The sequence below is a fragment of the Thecamonas trahens genome (genome assembly GCF_000142905.1).
Source record: "Thecamonas trahens ATCC 50062 unplaced genomic scaffold supercont1.27, whole genome shotgun sequence".
In the NCBI taxonomy this organism is placed as follows: domain Eukaryota; order Apusomonadida; family Apusomonadidae; genus Thecamonas; species Thecamonas trahens.
In genome coordinates this window covers 366587-384410 of record NW_013657653.1, presented here as the reverse complement: position 1 = coordinate 384410, position 17824 = coordinate 366587, and the positions used below count along the sequence as shown (strand labels likewise).

The 17824-nt window shown below is 65.9% G+C and overlaps 7 protein-coding genes across 7 annotated transcripts in view; 4 read left to right on the top strand and 3 right to left on the bottom strand.

Annotated features, from left to right (window-relative positions):
* Window positions 1-55: 55 nt before the first annotated feature.
* On the bottom strand, window positions 56-2101 carry AMSG_05887 (ubiquitin carrier protein; the record flags this gene model as incomplete). Its single annotated transcript, XM_013901819.1, has 2 exons — window positions 56-168; window positions 457-2101. 2 exons carry the CDS (start codon window positions 2099-2101, stop codon window positions 56-58), a joined length of 1758 nt encoding a protein of 585 aa, XP_013757273.1.
* Window positions 2102-2282: 181 nt separating this feature from the next.
* On the bottom strand, window positions 2283-3200 carry AMSG_05886 (CCHL-1 protein; the record flags this gene model as incomplete). The annotated part of the gene is made up of 2 exons (XM_013901818.1): window positions 2283-2993; window positions 3114-3200. The coding sequence occupies 2 exons, from the start codon at window positions 3198-3200 to the stop codon at window positions 2283-2285; spliced, it is 798 nt and encodes a 265-aa protein (XP_013757272.1).
* Window positions 3201-3827: 627 nt separating this feature from the next.
* AMSG_05885 (esterase/lipase) lies at window positions 3828-7061 on the top strand (the record flags this gene model as incomplete). The annotated part of the gene is made up of 3 exons (XM_013901817.1): window positions 3828-5202; window positions 5642-5877; window positions 5940-7061. The coding sequence occupies 3 exons, from the start codon at window positions 3828-3830 to the stop codon at window positions 7059-7061; spliced, it is 2733 nt and encodes a 910-aa protein (XP_013757271.1).
* Window positions 7062-7082: 21 nt separating this feature from the next.
* On the bottom strand, window positions 7083-7895 carry AMSG_05884 (uncharacterized protein; the record flags this gene model as incomplete). Its single annotated transcript, XM_013901816.1, has 2 exons — window positions 7083-7799; window positions 7836-7895. The coding sequence occupies 2 exons, from the start codon at window positions 7893-7895 to the stop codon at window positions 7083-7085; spliced, it is 777 nt and encodes a 258-aa protein (XP_013757270.1).
* Window positions 7896-8490: 595 nt separating this feature from the next.
* On the top strand, window positions 8491-11128 carry AMSG_05883 (CMGC/CK2 protein kinase; the record flags this gene model as incomplete). Its single annotated transcript, XM_013901815.1, has 2 exons — window positions 8491-8496; window positions 8589-11128. The coding sequence occupies 2 exons, from the start codon at window positions 8491-8493 to the stop codon at window positions 11004-11006; spliced, it is 2424 nt and encodes an 807-aa protein (XP_013757269.1). The 3' UTR covers window positions 11007-11128.
* A 575-nt stretch (window positions 11129-11703) lies between these two features.
* Window positions 11704-16563, top strand: AMSG_05882 (TKL/MLK protein kinase; the record flags this gene model as incomplete). Its single annotated transcript, XM_013901814.1, has 4 exons — window positions 11704-12878; window positions 12908-13040; window positions 13127-15112; window positions 15205-16563. The coding sequence occupies 4 exons, from the start codon at window positions 11704-11706 to the stop codon at window positions 16561-16563; spliced, it is 4653 nt and encodes a 1550-aa protein (XP_013757268.1).
* Window positions 16564-17217: 654 nt separating this feature from the next.
* The window catches only part of AMSG_05881 (uncharacterized protein), a gene marked incomplete at both ends in the record, with an annotated part of 1223 nt that continues 616 nt past the window's right edge, over window positions 17218-17824 (top strand). The window contains 2 exons of the mRNA XM_013901813.1: window positions 17218-17387; window positions 17577-17778. Of these exons, the coding sequence (XP_013757267.1) occupies window positions 17218-17387; window positions 17577-17778 (372 nt within the window). The remainder of the gene's footprint in view (window positions 17388-17576; window positions 17779-17824) is intronic.

Genomic DNA, 17824 nt, shown 5'->3' with positions numbered 1-17824 from the left:
GGAAAACATGACATTTTGGGGGGGGGGGCATTTGACATGCTGCGCAACAGGAGACTTACTCGCAAGAGTAAAAGTCGCCATCGGTCGAGCTGCTGCCGTTGACAGAGGCATCAAACTCGTAGGGCGCGGTAGCAAAGCCGCTGCTGGTGCCGGTGTCCGACTCGGATCCTGGGCTGGATGCCGATCGAGAGCCGAGCGGAGCAGGGAGAGACGCAAAATCGTGAGGAGCGAGAGTGGAGGTGGCGGTAGCAGTAGCAGTAGCAGTAGCAGTGGTGGTGGCTGGAGCAGAGCCGCGGGCGAGAGACCGCGGTCGACGCCGCCGCTTGCGCCCAGACTTGGGCTGGGACGGACGATCGCGGCGGCGCCAGTCGCTGGAGCCGTCAGCGCGCGAGGCTTGTGCGGACGCGGGCGACCTAGGGGAGAGGCTGTTGGCCGAGGGACGTGGGCGTGGCGCACGATGGTAGTCGCGATCAAGCGACTCGTGAAGGGCGAGGAGGAGCCAGTCGTGGATCTCGTTTCGGGAGAGCGGAAAGCCGATGTGGGCAAAGAGCGACTCAAAGTCGGGAATGGCGCGAATGCGCTCGCACTCGAGGCGCAACGCTTCGCGGGCGCCCTCGGGCGGGCGGCCGAGGAGGGCATCGTAGTCGCGGGCGGTAGCGGCGCGGTCGACCGACGACGCAAAGGTCTTGGAAAAGTAGACGTGGAAGCAGAGGTGACGGAGCGAGACGGCGTTGGCGTCAAAGGTGAGGGCGAGGCGGTCAAAGGGCTCGCCGCGGGCGTCGTGATCATCAGCGTACGCCAGCTGCGGGTACTTGGAGACGGCCCAGAAGACGTTGCGAACCAGTGACTCGCCGACATACTCTTCGCGGATGTCGTCAAAGGCGTGGTCGGTGATGGTGAGGAGCGGAATGAAGTAGCCGAGCGACGGAACAACTGCCTTGGTCCGCGACTCTGGCTTGAGCTTAAAGGCGGCAATGAGCTTCGACGCCGCCTCGCTCAGCTCGGGGTACTCGGCCGCAAAGTAGATCATCCACCGGTGAAAGATACAGTAGCCCTCGAGCCGGCGCCACGACATGACCTCGTCACTCGACATGACGCTGACCACGGTGGTGTCCATCAGCGCCGGCAAGACGTCGAGCGCCATCGGCGGCTGGAACGCCGGTATGTGTTCGGGCCGTGGTTTGCACATCCGCGCCATCGACGTCCGCACAATGTCGTACGCCCGTCCGCCGTGGTCGCTGTTGATATACATCGGCATAAAGTGGGAAAACGCCCGCTTGGTCACCGGCGTCGTGCGGACGCCATCGGCCGAGAACGCGGCCCACGACAAAATGTCGAGCTCGGTGTGGATGCGCTTGATGGGCGAGCGCCTCCGGCCGCGCCGGCGCGAAGCCTTGGAGTAGTACTCGACTGAGACTCCGTAGCCGAGCACCGCGTCGCGGTAGGTGGCCTTGGAGAAGAAACACCGCGAGTTGAGCCGGAGCCGATGCAAATCCGACGAGAGCAGCCGCTGCGCAAGGTCCGACCCTGCACTTGCGGCCAAGTTGCCGCCCAGGGCGGGGATGGGTGGATGCGGCGCGCCGGGCGCGTGGCCGCACGAGAGGCAAGTATGTGCAGCGGCTTCCTCCCGCATCCGGCGCAGCTGGCTCTTGGAGACGGCAAAGGAGACGGTGCCGCCCGACGGACCGACATCGTCGGAAGACTTGTCAGCGACAGCAATGCGGACGCCATCGGTGAGGAACGACTGCAGCTGCATGAGGATGGTGAAGACCGAGTAGCCGGAGGACCAGCCAGAGTAGGCTTTGTCCGAGAGGCGGAGAAAGTCGGCACAGACGTAGTCATCGACAACATTGGGATGGAGGACGTAGGTGGCGAGGTTGATGCGCGGCGGCGATGCAGGAAAGTCGGTGGAGAAGGAGAGAACGAGATGGAGAACAATGCCGGCGTACGGTCCGTCCGCCGCCACCACGTTGCCGTGCCACACCAGCATGTCCGACTCGAGCGGAGCCGCCGAGATGTAGTGCAACTCGCTGGCGGCCAGCACTTCTTCGTAGTTGGCCGCAAGCCGTTGTACAGCCCGCTCGAGTGTGCCAGCAGCCATTGCTCGAGACGGGTGTGGCGCGTTGGTGGTGGGAGGGGAGGGGGGGGTGGAGGGGGGGGAGATGGGATCAAGAGAGGGTATTAGGGGATCAGATCGGTGTTATGCAGTGGCGGGGGTAGCGGGATGGTGGGGCGGTGGGGTGGCGGGTGGCGGGAGGAGGAGGAGGGAGGGGGAGGGGGGATCACGGCGTGGGACTTGGGCCTGAGCTCGGGGTGGCGTCTGGAGCAAGAGAGGGGAAGAACGAGAACGCCATCATGCGGAGACGGTCAAAGAGGGCCGAGGGGGTGTCAAGGGCAGGCCGGACGTCGAGGTAGATGGCCGGGAGATTGGTGCCGGGCAGCGGACGGCCGGGGTAAAAGTCGATGATGTAGCGGACCTCGGTTCCGCAGCGGTCGACGATCCAGTCATGGCGGTCAAAGGGCTTCTTGTAGCCAATGAGGGCGTTGAGACGGGCTTTAGGCGACCAGTCGTCGTCCGAGCCAAAGACCCGGAAGAACCGTTTGAGCTTGGGCTCGCAGCACTCGGCCACGTGCAGGCGCTCGTACTCGAGTACCCGCCTCCAGGTCAGCTCGTTCATCGAGTTGTGGATGGAGACAACCGCAGCCATGTCATCCTCGGACGGCTCCCAGCCTTTGCGGCGCATGGCATTGTAGAACCGTGCCGGCGAGGGGAAGGTCCACGTCGGATCGTCGTCGCCGTCGCCGCGCGGGATGGTCGACGCCACAGCGACGTTGGAGAGCCCGGCAGGCGCCTCGTCTGTATCGGTGAGGAACGGGCCCTCATCGTCGGGCGACGGCGGCCACGGTGCCTTGCGGAGGCCTTCGGTCACCGTCTCGGCCCGCGAGATCTCCTCGGCATCGGCCTCCAGCTCGGCGCCGGTCACCGGGCAGATCTTGCCCGAGCCCCCATCGCCACCAGCAGCTACCTGCGGCTTTCCGACTTGACCCTCTGCCGTGGTTGTCGCTCCTCCCTTGCCACCACTCTGCTCTTCACGCTGCTTCTTTCCCATCACCGGACAGGCATCGATGTCCAGCTCGGCACCGCCGTGTCCCTCGTCCGGGCTGCGGTCAGCTGACGCGTAGAACGGGTTGGTTGCCATGATGATGCCGGAGAATGTGACACCGCACAGAGATGGGTAGATGGGTGAGAAGATGGGATGGGGTGGAAGAGTGGGTGAGGGGGTGGGGTGGTGAGGGTGGGCGTGTGCGCGTGGGCGGTGGGGGGGGGGGGGGGGGGGGGACGAGAGGAGAGCGAGGGAGCGACGGCCGGGATCGGTCGGGATCGGGTGGGCGATTGGAGGCGGCGGCAATGGCAATGCTGCGTGGACAGAGGATGCGTAGAACCACCACCATCACCATGCAATCCATCATCGTCACCATCATCACCATCACCACCACCATGCCCTGCCCATCGCCATCGCCATCCCCCCCCCCCATCACCATCACCATCACCATGCCCATCACCACCACCATGCCCAGCCCATCGCCATCGCCATCCCCCCCATCCCCATCACCCCATCACCGTCCCCATCCACATCCCCCCATCCCCATCCCTCATCACCCCCATCACCACCCCCATCCCCATCCCCATCAGTAACCCCATCAACATCAACATCCCCCCATCAACATCCTCATCACCATAACGACCGATCTCGATCACCCCTCTCCCCACCCCCCTCCCCCCCCCCCTCCCGTCCCCCCCCCCAAAATCCACACCCCACGCCCTCATGGACTCAGCCTGGCCATGGCTCCATTGGGGCTACCTCTGCATGTGGACAGGTGCACTGGCAGTCACCTACCACCCCCCTCTCCATGGCAAATGGGTCTTCCTCGCCTTTCGGGTCGCCCTCGCTGTCTCGGAGCTCGCCCCGCACCTCGCTGCTCTCCACGCGCTCATCGGCTGGGCGCTCTGGCTCTACTCGCCGCTGACGGCAACCGGGCTTGGACGAATAGGGCTGGTAGCTCACGGTTTTGTGGCTGCTGCGCTGCTGCGATGTGTTGTTCTCTCGTCGTATGCCAAGCGGGCGGTTGATCGGTGCTCGGAGGCGAGCTCGCCGAGCGTACGCGCCGCACTGCCGACGCCGTCGCTGCTCTCAGCCAAGCTCCTGACCTATGCCGCTCTGCCGTTCCCGCTTGTCGCCTCGGGTGTCGACGTCGTGCGCAACATCCACTACGCAACCCTCGACGAAGTCCGCAACACCCCGCCGCGATACAAGCCGTACAAGAAGCTCGATGTCTACACCGCGGCCAGCGCCCCGCATCCGGCGGCCGTCCTCGATCCGGCCGTCGCGGCAAACGCCCCACGCCCGGTTGTCCTCTATGTCCACGGCGGGGGCTGGCACTCGGGCTCCAAGGACATCCACGGCGCGACGCTGTGCTCGAGCCTGGCGCTCGCCGGCTTTGTCGCCGTCAACGCCAACTACGCCATGCACTCAGCGCCCACTCTCCACGACGGCCTCGCCTTCCCAGCCCAGCTCATCGACGTCAAGCGCGCTCTCCGCTGGATCAAGGACAACATCGCGGGCCACGGTGGCGACCCAGACTTTGTGGTCGTCATCGGCGGCTCGGCTGGCGGCCACCTGGCCGCAGAGCTCGCCCTCACTCCGCACCGCAAGGACCTGCAGCCTGGCTTTGAGGGCTATGACCTGCGCGTTCAGGGCTTTGTCTCGTACTACGGCGTCCTTGATGTCTCCAACGCCTCTGGCCTCATCAACAAGGGCTTCTACCTCTTCTGCAAGTACACCCTCATGCGGGTCTCCAAGGCCGACGCGCCCGAGCTGTGGGACCTCGCCTCGCCGTACTGCCAGATCACCGCAGCAGCGCCGCCAGGCCTTCTCATTCACGGCGACAGCGACAACCTTGTCGAGCTTCCGTTCTCCGAACTCTTTGCTGCTCGCTACGCCCAGGTCACCGGAAAACCGTGTCCGCTCATTGTCCTCCCGGGCGCCGCCCACGCCTTTGACGTCTTTGCCACCATCCGCACCTTTTATGCCTCTCACGCAGTCCACCGCTTTATCCTCTCGCTTTGGGAGAGCTCGATGTCACCGGCGTCCTCTCCTTCGGCCATCCCGCCGCCAAGCCATACGCCAGGCACCCCATCCGGTGCTCACCACCCGACCCATTGCTCGCCCACCTCGCCCGCCGCCCGCACCCTCCGGCCCATGCAATGAACGCCACCCAATCCACCTGCACACCTACCACACTGCTAGCTATCCAACTAGCCACACACACACCATGATCGAGCAGCTGCTGCAGCCCATACCCGATCATCCATCCATCGTCCCATAGTTTCACACCAGCTTCCCCGCGCGACGACAACCACACCACCCGCACCACGGTCGCCTTCGGTTCGCACCCTACCTCCTTCCGCCCGAACAACACCACACACACACACACACACACACACACACACCTCACCCACCACCACCACCACTATCCCCCACCCACACACACACACATACACACACATATTCATACCCTTCACCCATGCTTGCACCCACCGGTCAACCGGGGCAACGACGGCGGCGGCGACGGCCCGAAGTGGTCCGGGCGGCGCGTGGCGAAGGCATTCCTCCTGGCGTCCTTCTCACGGTGGCCTGTTTGTATCTGTGTGCTGGTGTCCTCGTCCTGGGTGTCATCACCCTCTCGCTCCTCCTCTTCCCGCTCCTGCTTGCTCTCAAGGTCGATGGCTTGCTCTCGTGGCCCTGGCCTACTGTCTTCCTCCCGGCGCTCGCCATGACCTGCATGTGCACCTGCCGAGGCATTCGCATCAGAGGCGTCTTCCGCTCTGATCTGACGGCGATGCATGCGCTGGCTTTTGCTGCTGCTTTTTGGCTGAGCTCGGCGTCCTCGTCCGTGTCTCGGGCGCGGTCTCTGCCTCGCTCGTGCTGCTGCTGGCGCTCCCGGCCGCCATCGCCACTGCTGCCGCAACCTCGTACTCGTACCGCTACTACTCGGGATGGAACCTGGTCTCGGCAACGTCGGCGGCCATGGCTCTCTTTGCCTGGGTTGCATCGCTTCTTGTTGCGCTGCGGGTCGACGGCGCCTCGCACCTCGCCTGGGCCGCCCCGGCGCTCGCCCTCGCCTACATCCCGGTGACACTGCTTGTCATCTGGCCGCTCCAGTGGCGCCGCATCATCCACGCCCTTCTCTTTCAGCTGCTCTCGGTCGGCCTCGACACGTCGGACCGCGCAGTCACCGGCGCGTCGATCACGTTCCTTCTCCAGTCGTCGCCGGCCATCGGCCGCCTCCTCTCGTTTGTCATTGTCGACATCCTCGCCACCTGGGTCGCCCTCATCGCCACTGTCGCCTACAAGCTCCGGCATCCGGCCGCGTACTCACTTCGCGCCGCGTTTATTCCGCTCTGGATTGGCGTCCCGCTCTTTGTCGTCAGCTTTGCTCTCTGGATCATGGCTGTCTCCTACACCCTCGCCGCCCTCGACCGCTCCATCCAGGCCCAGCGCGCCGCCGCTGCTGACGCTGACGCCTCTGGCCCGCCCACCCTCTCCGTCCGCGCCCTGGAAGCGCTGGCGCCCGCGAGCCCCTACGAACTCCCGCTCACTGCTGACGCGCCCGACACCTGTGTCATCTGCCTCGAGGATCTGGTCGACGGCGAGCCCTCGCGCCGCCTGCCCTGCTCGCACGTCTTCCACGCAGACTGCATCGCCGAGTGGGTCGCTCGCAAGGCCGAATGCCCGACCTGCCGCGGCGCGCTCTCGCCACCCTCCGAGTCTGACGCCGAGTCTGAAGCCGAGTATGACGCCGATGTTGCTCGTGATGCCGGCGCTGACGACGCGCCCGGCGCTCAACACGATGTTCCTGTCGACACCGGCGCCGCAGGCGGTGCCGAGGGCAGCGACTCTCCTCAGGCCTCTCCTCAGCACGCCTCGCCGGCTCCTGCGCTCGCAAGCCTTGATCTCGGTCTCTCTTCCGACGACGACGTGCTGGCGCCGCTCTTGTAGCGGCCGCGCTTTAAAGCAGCTCTACTTTGCGGCCTCACCGTCAGCTCCCATCCACACCACCGGCACATCACCGGCCTCGGACGACGGCGGCAGCGCGTCGTCCGACATGGCCATGGCCGGGTCGGTCACCGAGTAGCCCTCGATGCGCAGTATTTTGTACGTCTTGTAGTGGGTGATGATGCGGACGACGTCGTCCCAGTCGATGACCCGGTCCGGGCGCTGGCCCTTGGGCGCAAACATGAGCTGGCGGCGGAGCGTACCAGACTCATCGTCGCGGACCTCGCGCCAGGCCGAGATGAGGCAGTAGTGATTCTTGGTGTGGAAGAGGAGCACGACTCGCGGCGTCGCCAGCGCGGTCTTGACTGCCTCCCATGCTGCATGATTGCGCTCCGGTGCCTCTCCGGTCTTGTCGAGCTCTTTGGTGTTGATGTACGTCCGCGCCGTCGTCCGCAGGTGGGTGTTCCCGTTGCGGACCTTGGTGTGCGCGGACTTGACCGCCCGGATAATCTTGTCGTTGCCGATGCACCACGTCGACATCTTTGCCTTGGTGTTGGCCTTGTTGCGGTAGAGCTTGCTCCCGCCCTTCTTCCCAAGCATGGCCTCGTACACGTCAAGCACGTCGCGGGTGCACAGTGCGAGACCGTGCGCCGGCTTGCCCAAGTGAGCCACAAGGCTCTGGCCGTGGGCAGCGTTCCACGCGCCCGCCACCGCCGCCGCCGCACACACTGATCCGCCTTGCTCCACCCACCCCGCCCACACTGGCTCATCCCTCACCCATCCCTCCGCCTCCATCAGCGCCTTTTGCGCAGCCTCGGACTCGGCCGCAAGCGCCATGGGCGCAAGACTCCCATTGCTCACATCCGCATCCGCCACAAAGCCATACGCCGCCGTCGCTCCAGCCGATCTTTCCTGACGTGCCACGCTTCCATCCGCCGCCGCCTTCTTCTTTGTCGTCCCACCGTCCCCATCCGCCTCATCCTCCCGCCGCCACCGCCAACTGGCCAGGGTCACCGCCGCCACCCCTGTCACGCCCAGCACGCCCACAGCCATCACCACCGCCAGCGGCAGGCGTACAACCACAGAACCTCCCAGTCGACGCATAAACGGTGTGGCCACAGAACGTAGAGCTGTGGTCCCGAGCCCAAGACCAAGCCCAAGACCAAGCCCAAGCCCAAGCCCAAGCCCAAAACCCAAGCCCTACCCCAAGCCCGAACGCAACCTGGCCGACTTGGCGCGCGCGCGCCCGCCCACCTCGCCGACTTGGCGCCAACCACCGACTTGGCACCAGCCGGCCAACCACTCGCTTGCCGGCCACTCGCTCGCCGACGACTGCCTGCCACGCCAGAGTACACCCCGCACCCACTCCACCCACTCCACCCACCACCACCACCACCACCACCACCACCACCACCACCACTGCCACTCTATCATGGCAGTACGCATGCTCTTCCCCATAGCCCCCCCCCCCTCCCCTCTACCCCCTGAACGCTCCGGCCCACCACCACCACTCACCTCCTTGCCCACAAGGGCTCTGCCAAGCCGAGACGAAGGAAGGGCGCCAAGTCGGTCAAGTCGGCCAAACATGCCAAGTTGGCAAAGCCGTCAAAGTCGGCAAAGCCGTCAAAGTCGCGGAAGAGAACGTCGTCGTCGTCTCACATGGACTCGTTTCGCTCGCCCTCGCCCGAGTCGGTGACGCAAGTGCGGTCGCACACAAAGCGGCGCAGACGGCGTAGGCGACGCAAGCGCTCGTCGCCCTCCTCGCTTCCCACGCCGCTTGTCTCGTCATCGTCGTCGTCGTCGCCATCATCGTCGTCGTCGTCGCTGGCAGTTGTGCCTCGGAGAGCCGGAAAGACCGGGCGCGGACTTCGGTCGGAATCGTCTGAGTCGTCAGCATCATCGCCGCTGGAATCTGAGCTGGCAACGTCGCTGGTCTCAAAGCTGGCGTCCGAGCTGGACTCGTCCAACTTGCTTTCATCGCTCTCGTCAGTAACGGTCTCGTCCGACACGTCGTCGACGATGCCCGAGTCCTCCGAGTCGGTCTTCTCTCAGCTGAGCGAGCAACTGCCGCCGAGTCACACCGCCCAAGTCTATGCCCACGTCAACGACGAGTTTGCCAGCAATCGCTCCCGCTACGACATTCCGGGCTACCAGCTGCGGTGGTCGTCGTCGTCGCGGTACAAGATCCTGTGGGACAAGAAGGTCGGGTCTGGCGGCTTTGGCGACGTGTACCTTGCCAAGGACCGCGAGACCGGGAAGAGACTGGTCATCAAGACTATCAAGCCCGAGAAGGAGAACCCGTACTTGGTCAAGAACGAAATCCGCATGCTCCGCCTCCTCCGCAAGGGCTACCACATCATCGACCTCCGCGACACGTTTGTCGACCCGGTCCGCAAGGTCAAGGCCCTCGTCTTTGACTATGTGGAGAACCCTGACTACCGCCACTCGTTCAAGACCTTTGACGACCTCGACGCGCGCTCCTACCTCTACCAGGCCCTACTCGCTCTCGACTACACCCACTCGCGCGGCATCATCCACCGCGACGTCAAAGCCCGCAACATCCTGTACAACCCGGCGACGTCAATGTTCCGGCTCATCGACTGGGGTTTTGGCGCCTTTTACATCCGTGGCCGCAAGTTCCGCAAGTGGCCCGGCACCCGGCCCTACCGTGCGCCAGAAATGTTCCACCACTACAAGTACTACGACTACGCCGTCGATATGTGGGCCTTTGGCTGTGTCATGGGCTCGCTCCTCTTTGCCCGCTACCCGCTCTTCCACGCCCGCCACTACGAAGACCGCGACGCTGCAAACGTCGCCCAGCTGGCCGTCATCGTCAAGTTCCTCGGCATGCACGACTACCGCAAGTTCCGCGCCCGCTACGGCTTTGACAACGACGAAAAGTACTCGCCCGCGGCTCTCATTGCCTACGAGCCCGGCATCAAGCCCACGCGACGCCGCTTCTCCAAGCTTGCCTCGTCGGGCAACCGCCACCTCGCCGTCCCGGACGCCATCGACCTCCTCTCTTCCATCCTCGTCTACGATCCCGAGCACCGCTTCACCGCCGCTGACGCGCTCGCCCATCCCTACTTTGACCCGGTCCGCGCAAAGTGGGACGCCGTCGTCGCCAAGCACAATTCCAAGGTCGCCGACGTCGAGACCCTCACGGCCTCAGAGGACTCGGACTCGCATCTCGCCATCCGCCCGCTCTCGCTCTCGCACCGCGCACCCTCGGCCGAGCCCGAGCTCGACCCGACCGTCAAGGCATTCCTCAAGGAGGCCCAGGCCCCGCCGCCGCCGCCGGCCGCCTCGCGCAGCAGCCACCCGCGCTCGCAGACATCGACCACCCGTCGCCGCCGCCGCCGCCGCCGCCATACCCACAAGCCAACCGGCCATCACCGTGCTCGCTCACGCTCGCGCGATCGCGAGCAGGAACGTGAACGGTCGCGCTCCCGCTCCCGCTCCCGCATCGGCCGCCTCCCGCCTCCCACCGACCTCCTGCCGCCTGCCTCATCTAAGCGTGCACGCTCGCTGAAGAGCTCGCGCAAGGGCGAGTCGCGCGCCTCTCGCCCGGCCTCACCGCTCCGCTACCGCTTCCCCTCGCCGTCACCGTACACGCCCGGCGCGCCTGTCGATGCCCGCCGCCACTCACGCGGGCGCGATCGTTCGCGCTCCGGCTCGCGCTCGCCGTCGCCCGGCTGGCTCCACCCGCCGCACGCTCCGGGCCCATCCGCCGCTTGGGCACCGCCGCATCCGCGCCGGGTCGTCCGCCAGGTCCAGGACCAGCGCCCGCGACACTTTGTCCCACTCGAACCGTATGCCGAGCGCTCGAGCCTTGCCAACTACCGCCCGCTCACTGCGCTTGACGGCCGCCTCGCCGACCGCCAGCCGCCTCCGCCGCACATGCCGATGCGCTCGCTCTCGCGCGGCGCCGTTCCGCTTTACTCCTAATCGCTCCACTCGCTCTTGTCACCAGCCCATCGCTCGCCCACATGCACGCAGATCGGTCTGCGCCCGCTCCCGCGCAAGCGACGCTCTCATCATCGCAACTATAAACTGCCCAGCAGTGCCCAGCAGTGCCCAGTCGCTTCAGGGAGCTTCTGCATGCCTCGTGCAGTTCCTTTTCCCTGTCGGTCTGGAAAACTCCAGATCAATCGTCGCGCAAAGACTTTGCCTCAGCTGCCGTCTCATACACCCCAAAGCACGATCATCGCGTCCATCGGCGCCCCTATAACGATACAACCCTCTCCACCTCCACATCGCTACCCATGCTCAACTCCATGCTCAACTCCATGCTCGTGCCTGTGCACACCATGTAAGCATGCATGCGCGCGCGAACAAGGTAGCGCAGATGGGCATGGTGGCAGCCAGATCCCGTCCACCACCACCCACCACTACCTACCACTACCCACCACTACCTACCACTACCTACCACCACCCTCACCACTACCACCCTCACCACTGCCACCCTCACCACTACCATCACTTTGATCGCAACACATCCACCCCCCCCCCCCCCCCCCCTTTACCGCCGGTCACTCACCCGCCACAGCCACCGCAATCGCCACTCATTGGCACCACCTCACCACCCCCACTTCCCCCACTCCCCCACCCACCCCCCCACCCCCCACCCCCCACCCCCACCCCCATGTCGCTCTCCATACGGCCTCCCTCCACCTCGCCGTTCCTCACCGTCTCCCTCCGTGAGGTCCGGCTGGACAAGCAGCTCGGCTCCGGGGCCTTTGGCGCAGTCCACCGTGGGCGATACATGGACAGACCGGTGGCGGTCAAGACCTTCCACAGAAGAAGCAGAGCAGGGGACGGCGATGGCGATGGCGATGGCGATGGCGATGATGAGGCTCAGCTGGCGACGGCAAGGGCGTTTGTGGCAGAGGTGGCGGCCATTTCCCAGGTCTCGGCTCATCCAAACTGCACAGGCTTTGTGGCGGCGGCGCTCGATCTGCCCGACCTTGCCATTGTTATGGAGTATGTTGATGGAGGCCCACTCAAGACAAAGATGTTCTCGCCGCATCCTGCGGAACGGTTTGCTTCCGACTCGGCGCGGGTGAATGCGCTGCTCGACGTTGCCCGCGGCATGGCGTACTTGCACGCTCGCGGCATGCTGCACCGCGATCTCAAGCCCGACAACATCCTCATCGAGGCAGCCACCCAGACGGCTAAGATTGCCGACTTTGGCCTCTCGGCTTTTGCGCTGCCTCACGACGAGCACAACGCCGTTACCGGCGGAACCCGCGCATACATGGCGCCCGAGGTCCTCGCCGGCCGCGAGCAGGATCCCCCGGCAGACGTCTTTTCCTTTGGGGTCGTGGCACACGAGGTCATCACCGGCATCCGCGCCTGGCCAAACGGCCGCGACAACGAGTACGCCACACTGCCACGCATCGACAGCAGCGCCTGGCCGGCGCCCCTTGTCGACCTTGTCGCTGCCTGCCTCGAGCGCGAGCCAGCTGCCCGCCCGCGGTTTCCGGACATTGTGGCCGCTCTCGAGGACATTCTTCGCATGGTCCGCTTCACCGAAGCCATCACTCATCACGACCTTTTCACGCTCCAGCTTATCCTCAACGCGTGGCCAGGTGACGACCAGGTGACGCTGGCGTCGCTAACCGACGCTGCGTCTGCGACGCTCCTCCACGCTGCCGTAGCCATCGGCTCACGCCCGCTGGTTGCTCGCGGCCTTGCGCTCGGCGTCCCGGTGGCGGCCAAGACCAGCACCGGCGCTACACCAGCCGACCTCATCCATGACGACTTTGAAGGCATCCTCGACCCGCCACTGCCCGACGGCGCCGCTTTGCCCTGCTCCGCGTCCTGTGGTCCGGCCTGCCCGACACCAGCCCGCCTCGGGTCATCCTAGCCAAGTCCAAGAACATGCCCAAGGACCCCCGCGCGGTCCTCCCGCCCAACGTGTACTCGGTCGAGTGCGGCATCCTGTTTCTAGGTGGCGATCGCGTCGGCGTCGTCCTCCGCGTCCTTCCCGTCAAGCGCTCCAAGAAGCACTTCACCATCCGCCTGGAGTCAGGCCGCGAACTCCCGTTCACCGCCCCACCGTCAAGCGGTGCAAGGCGTGGGTTGCCGCCATCGAGCGCCATGTCTCCGGTACCCGCACGCTACTCGGCTCGTCGCGCCGCTCGGTCCATGATGCCGCGGACCCGCGCGATGCACTCACAGGCATCGCTGCCGACGCCGCGACCCCAGGCACGCCGGTCAACGCCTCAACGGCAGCACCATCGTTCTCTGACGCCCTCCCCGACGCGCTGCGGACGGCCAAGCTCCCGGGCCGTGGCCGGCGCGCTTTGTCAGACTCTGATGACGATGCCGAGGGAGGCACGGTTCTGCTCCCGGTCGAGCATCCGGATGGAGAGTCAGAGTCGGACGAAGGCGGGGGACCAAGCCGGCCGCAGCTCGAGTCGGATCCCGCTTGCGCCGAGCCCGAGCCCGAGCCCGAGCCCGAGCCCGAGCCGGGACTCGCAAACGCGGACGCGGCGGCCACCCGCACCGCGCATGCGCTCCAGACCACCGCCACCCTCAACGCCGACGGCCAGCTCGAGTACGCAGTCTCACTCCTCGACCCAGATGCGACCGTCACGCTCACACTCGGTGGCGCTAGCGCGTCGCTGGCCTCGACCGACGACACCTCGCCGGTTGTCGTTATTCCTGCCTCCCAACTCAACCTCATTCCTTTGTCTGCCCTCACCTTTCCACCCGAGCTCGAAACCGATGTCGAAGAGGCGTCGCAGCTCGAGACCAACGCGTCCAAGCCGGCCCGCTACCTATCGGCCGATGTCTTTGTGCGACGACTCGCACTATCGGGCGAGCTCGCAGCTTCGCAGACGGTCAGCCGCGACGGCGTTGTTGCGCTCACCACCCAGCTCACCGCCCTTGTCTCGGCCACCACACACATGTCTGTTGTCTCTTACATTGGCGTTGTGCTTGAGGACTACCCTTCGTCGCTCATCCTTGTCTCGCAGCTGGTCCGCTCGCACCTCTCGCTCGAGGATCTTGTCTACGCACCGTCGTTCCGTGACATGGGCGTCATTCAAGTGCTCAAGGTCCTTCGCGACGCCGCCGCTGGCCTGGCCTTTCTGCACTCGGCCGGCGTGGCGCACGGCAACCTTAAGCCATCAAATGTGCTCATCGACACCGACTACACGGCGTTGCTTGCCGAGCCGGGCGTGGCCAATCTGATGAACGTGCTCGACGCACCGCTCGTTGTCTCGAGCCTCTACGGCGCACCCGAGCTGCTCAAGTATGGCGAGCTGGGCAATGCTCGAGCCCGGACGCCAGCCGCCGACGTGTGGTCGTTTGCCACCCTGGTCTGGTTCGCCTTTGACGCCTCTTTCTCGGGCTACCTCCGCCAGCCGTACCGCGGCCAGCGACCGGCCAACCTCCGCGAGTCGCCGGGCAACGTCGTGCCGCTGAGGCCCGAGGTGCCCGGCGAACTGGCCAGCCTGGTCCGCGCCGGATGGTCGGCCAACCCGCACGCCCGCCCGACCGCCGCCCAGTTTCATGCTGTCCTCGACCGGCTTGTCTTCGAAGCGCCGCTCGATCCGGACCGCGCCGCCGTCGCCGCCGAGCGGGACATTGCGCTCAACGCCCTGCTCACCCACACCCGCGCCACGGTTGCCCGGCTCCGCAGCGAATCCGCGTCGGCACACGTTCAGCTCACCACGCTCAGCGAGCTTGACGCACTCTTTGACAAGCAGGCGCGGTACGGGCTGGAGCACTCGCGCGCGCTCGTCCTCATCATGACTGACGAGCTCGTCCGGGTCGTCCACAACCACTTCCAGAACCCGGGCGTGGTCCGGCTCGGCCTCCGCATGCTCCTCCGCTTCACCCGCGGCGAGCTCGCCGTCACCCACATCCGGCAGTCGAAGGTTGTGCTGGTCAAGCTCAAGCAGATGCTCAAGCACCACACAGTGGCGCCAACCGAGCTCGCGCTCGCGCTCGCGGTCCTGGCTGACTTTTGCGCCAACGCCCGCAACCGAGTCGTTGTCCTCAACTCGGGCCTCCTCCGACTGACCATACTCCGACTCGCCTCGGTTGCCGACGGCTCGCTCGAGGCCGCGCCGCAGTCGGGCATCGGCCTTTACATCCCGCTGCTGTTTTTCACGGACTCGGCGTCCTACGCAAGTGCGCGCTCTCGCCACCGCTCTACAACGTGCTCCTCGCCGACACCACCGCCTTTAAGCTCCTCTTTCGCCTCCTCAACAAGTACGCCGACCATGCCCAGATCGTCGCCCAGGCGCTCTCCGTCATCCTCGAGCTCGTCTCGGCGCCGCGCGGGCGGTCGATGTTTATGGAAATGTCGCGCGGCATGGGCCTCATTCTCACCACCCTCGCTAGCGCGGCGACCCGCGCATCGGCTTATACCCCGATCCTCACCGTAGGTGTCGGCATCCTACGCAACGTCACCTCATCGGACGTCTTCCGCGCTCCGGTCTACGTAGCGCTGCCGTCACCTGACCTGCTTGTCGCTGCCATGCGCATCTACGAGCGCGCTGCCGCCTCGCTCGACGGCGTGGAGCTAGAGCGGCTCACCGACGACAATGGCGGTGACGGCGGCGAGAGCAGCAGTGATCTCCCGCACGCGCTCGCAGTCCTCTTCGCCGCCCGACGCGCCACCGTGGTGCAGTTCCAGGCCCGCCAGCGGCTGGACTCGGACACCCGGATGCTCGACGACCTGCCCGCCGCCGCACAGGCGCGCACTGCCTTTGTCTCGCAAGTCACCAGCGACGTGTCGGCCGGCATGGCACGGCTTATTGCGCTGCTGCGCAACCTAGCGCTCGCGTCGGATGCCAGTCTGCTGCCCGCCCTGACGGGACTCCCGGACTTACTGCCAGGCCTTGTCCGCATCCTCGACGCGCCGCAGGTATGGTCGGAAAAAGTCAACGTCGAGCTCGCGGCCATGCTCCGGGCCTTTGCTTCGGGCCCGGACGAGGTCCAGGACGCGCTTCTAGAAGCCGGCGTTCCGGAGCGGATCGGGGCACTGATGGCGGCCTTTCCCACCGTGGCGCCGCTCCTCCTTCACTGCCTGCTTGCGCTCAAGCGACTGGTCACCCATCCGCCGACGCTTGTTGCGCTCAAGGCGTCGGGCGCCGCAGCGATTGTTGCCACAGTCACCCGCGAGTTCCAGCCGAATGTCCAGATCCACTCGGTCGGGACGCATGTGCTCGACGCTCTCGGCGAAGCGCCAGCGGCGACCCGTCCGCGACGCGGGCTCTCTGCACCACCACCGCCTGGGCCGCTGCTCAATCGCTCGCGCTCGGCGACTGGCGCCTCCCGCCCCACCCCCGGGCCGACTGGCCTCCCGCGGCGGCGCAAGTCGACTCGTCCACAGCCGCCACTCCCGCCCACCCCATCGTCTGCCCCGTCGCCTCACCCCACCGCCACCACCAACAGCGGCGGGTGCTGTGGCTCGCGCCCCGAGCCTGCGCCTCCTGCCCCCGCTCCTACCGCTGCCCACACCCGCGATGATGACCCGCGTCTCTAATAGCCCCCTCCCCCCCCCACCCCCCCCCCCCCTCGTTCTGGATCCAATTGATCTCCAGTACACTCTCCGTCCTCTAGCAGCCAGCAGCCCGACTGTGGCGACCGGTCTCACCGTCTCCCCCCACAAGAGGCGACCAATCTACCTCACCAACACAAACCACGCCTGACTCTTTTCCCGTGCTGACGGCGAGGCGACCACCCGCACCGTCCACCCCTAGCCAGCCCCCACCTAGCCCACCAGGCGCAGAACGCGCAATACCGGGGCGACTACAGTGTGTTGTTCTAGGTATGTGTGTGGTTGATGGGGATGGGGGAGGGGGGGGGCAGTGGAGCAGTGGGGCTGAAGGGGGGGGGAGCGCAATGCGACATGCGGAGAAAGGGGGAGGGGGGAGGGGGAGGGGAGGGGAGGGGAGGGGGAGGGGGATGAGGGGACGGGGAGGGGGAGGGGGAGGGGACTGACCGACTGATATGGGTATGTGTGTGGTTGGTCTGGTGCTTGTGCTGTGCTGGTGCTTGTGCTGTGCTGGTGCTGGGCTGGTGTGCGGCTGGGCTGGTGTGCGGCTGGGCTGGTGTGCTGGTGGACGGCTGGGCTTGGGCGACTTGGACGGCTGGGCTTGGGCGACTTGGGCGGCTGTGGCTAGGCTAACAGATCACCATGGCTCATCTCAATCCTCATCGCAAAGACCTCAAGAGACGGAACAAGGACATTGATCTCGACAACTTTCGGTCGGAGAAGCGGTTCATCTCACAGCAGATCGCCAACGAGATCCTGGATCTCAAGCTGGCCACCGGGGAAGACGTCGAGAACTCGCTGTGGGTCTCGTCGTATGCATCGACGGCCGCTAGAGCCGAGGCTGGCGCAGCGAGCTCAAGCCGCACTCCACCGCCGTTGCGGCAGAGCTTTCCACGGCCGGCGCCAGCGTCGACATCGGCGTCGACAGGGCGGGCGAGCGTCTCGGCAGCGAGCTCCGTGAGTGCACTGAGCCCGCACTCACCGCATGTGCGGGACGAGAGCCTGGAGCGGGCAAAGCGGCGGCTGACGCCGCAGCACGGCCGGTTTGCTCCGCGCTCGCACTCGTATTCGCCTGGCCCACCGTCGCAGCGGCGATTCGAGCTGGCCGCCCCGTCGTTTACCTACCGCAATCCCTCGCGCGAGACGACGCCGCTGACAGCGGCGCTCACCCGCTCGCTCGGCCACGCCCGCGAGACGACGCCGGTGTGGAAGGCGCCGCCGCGGTCACCGGGCGAGCGGCGGTCGCCGC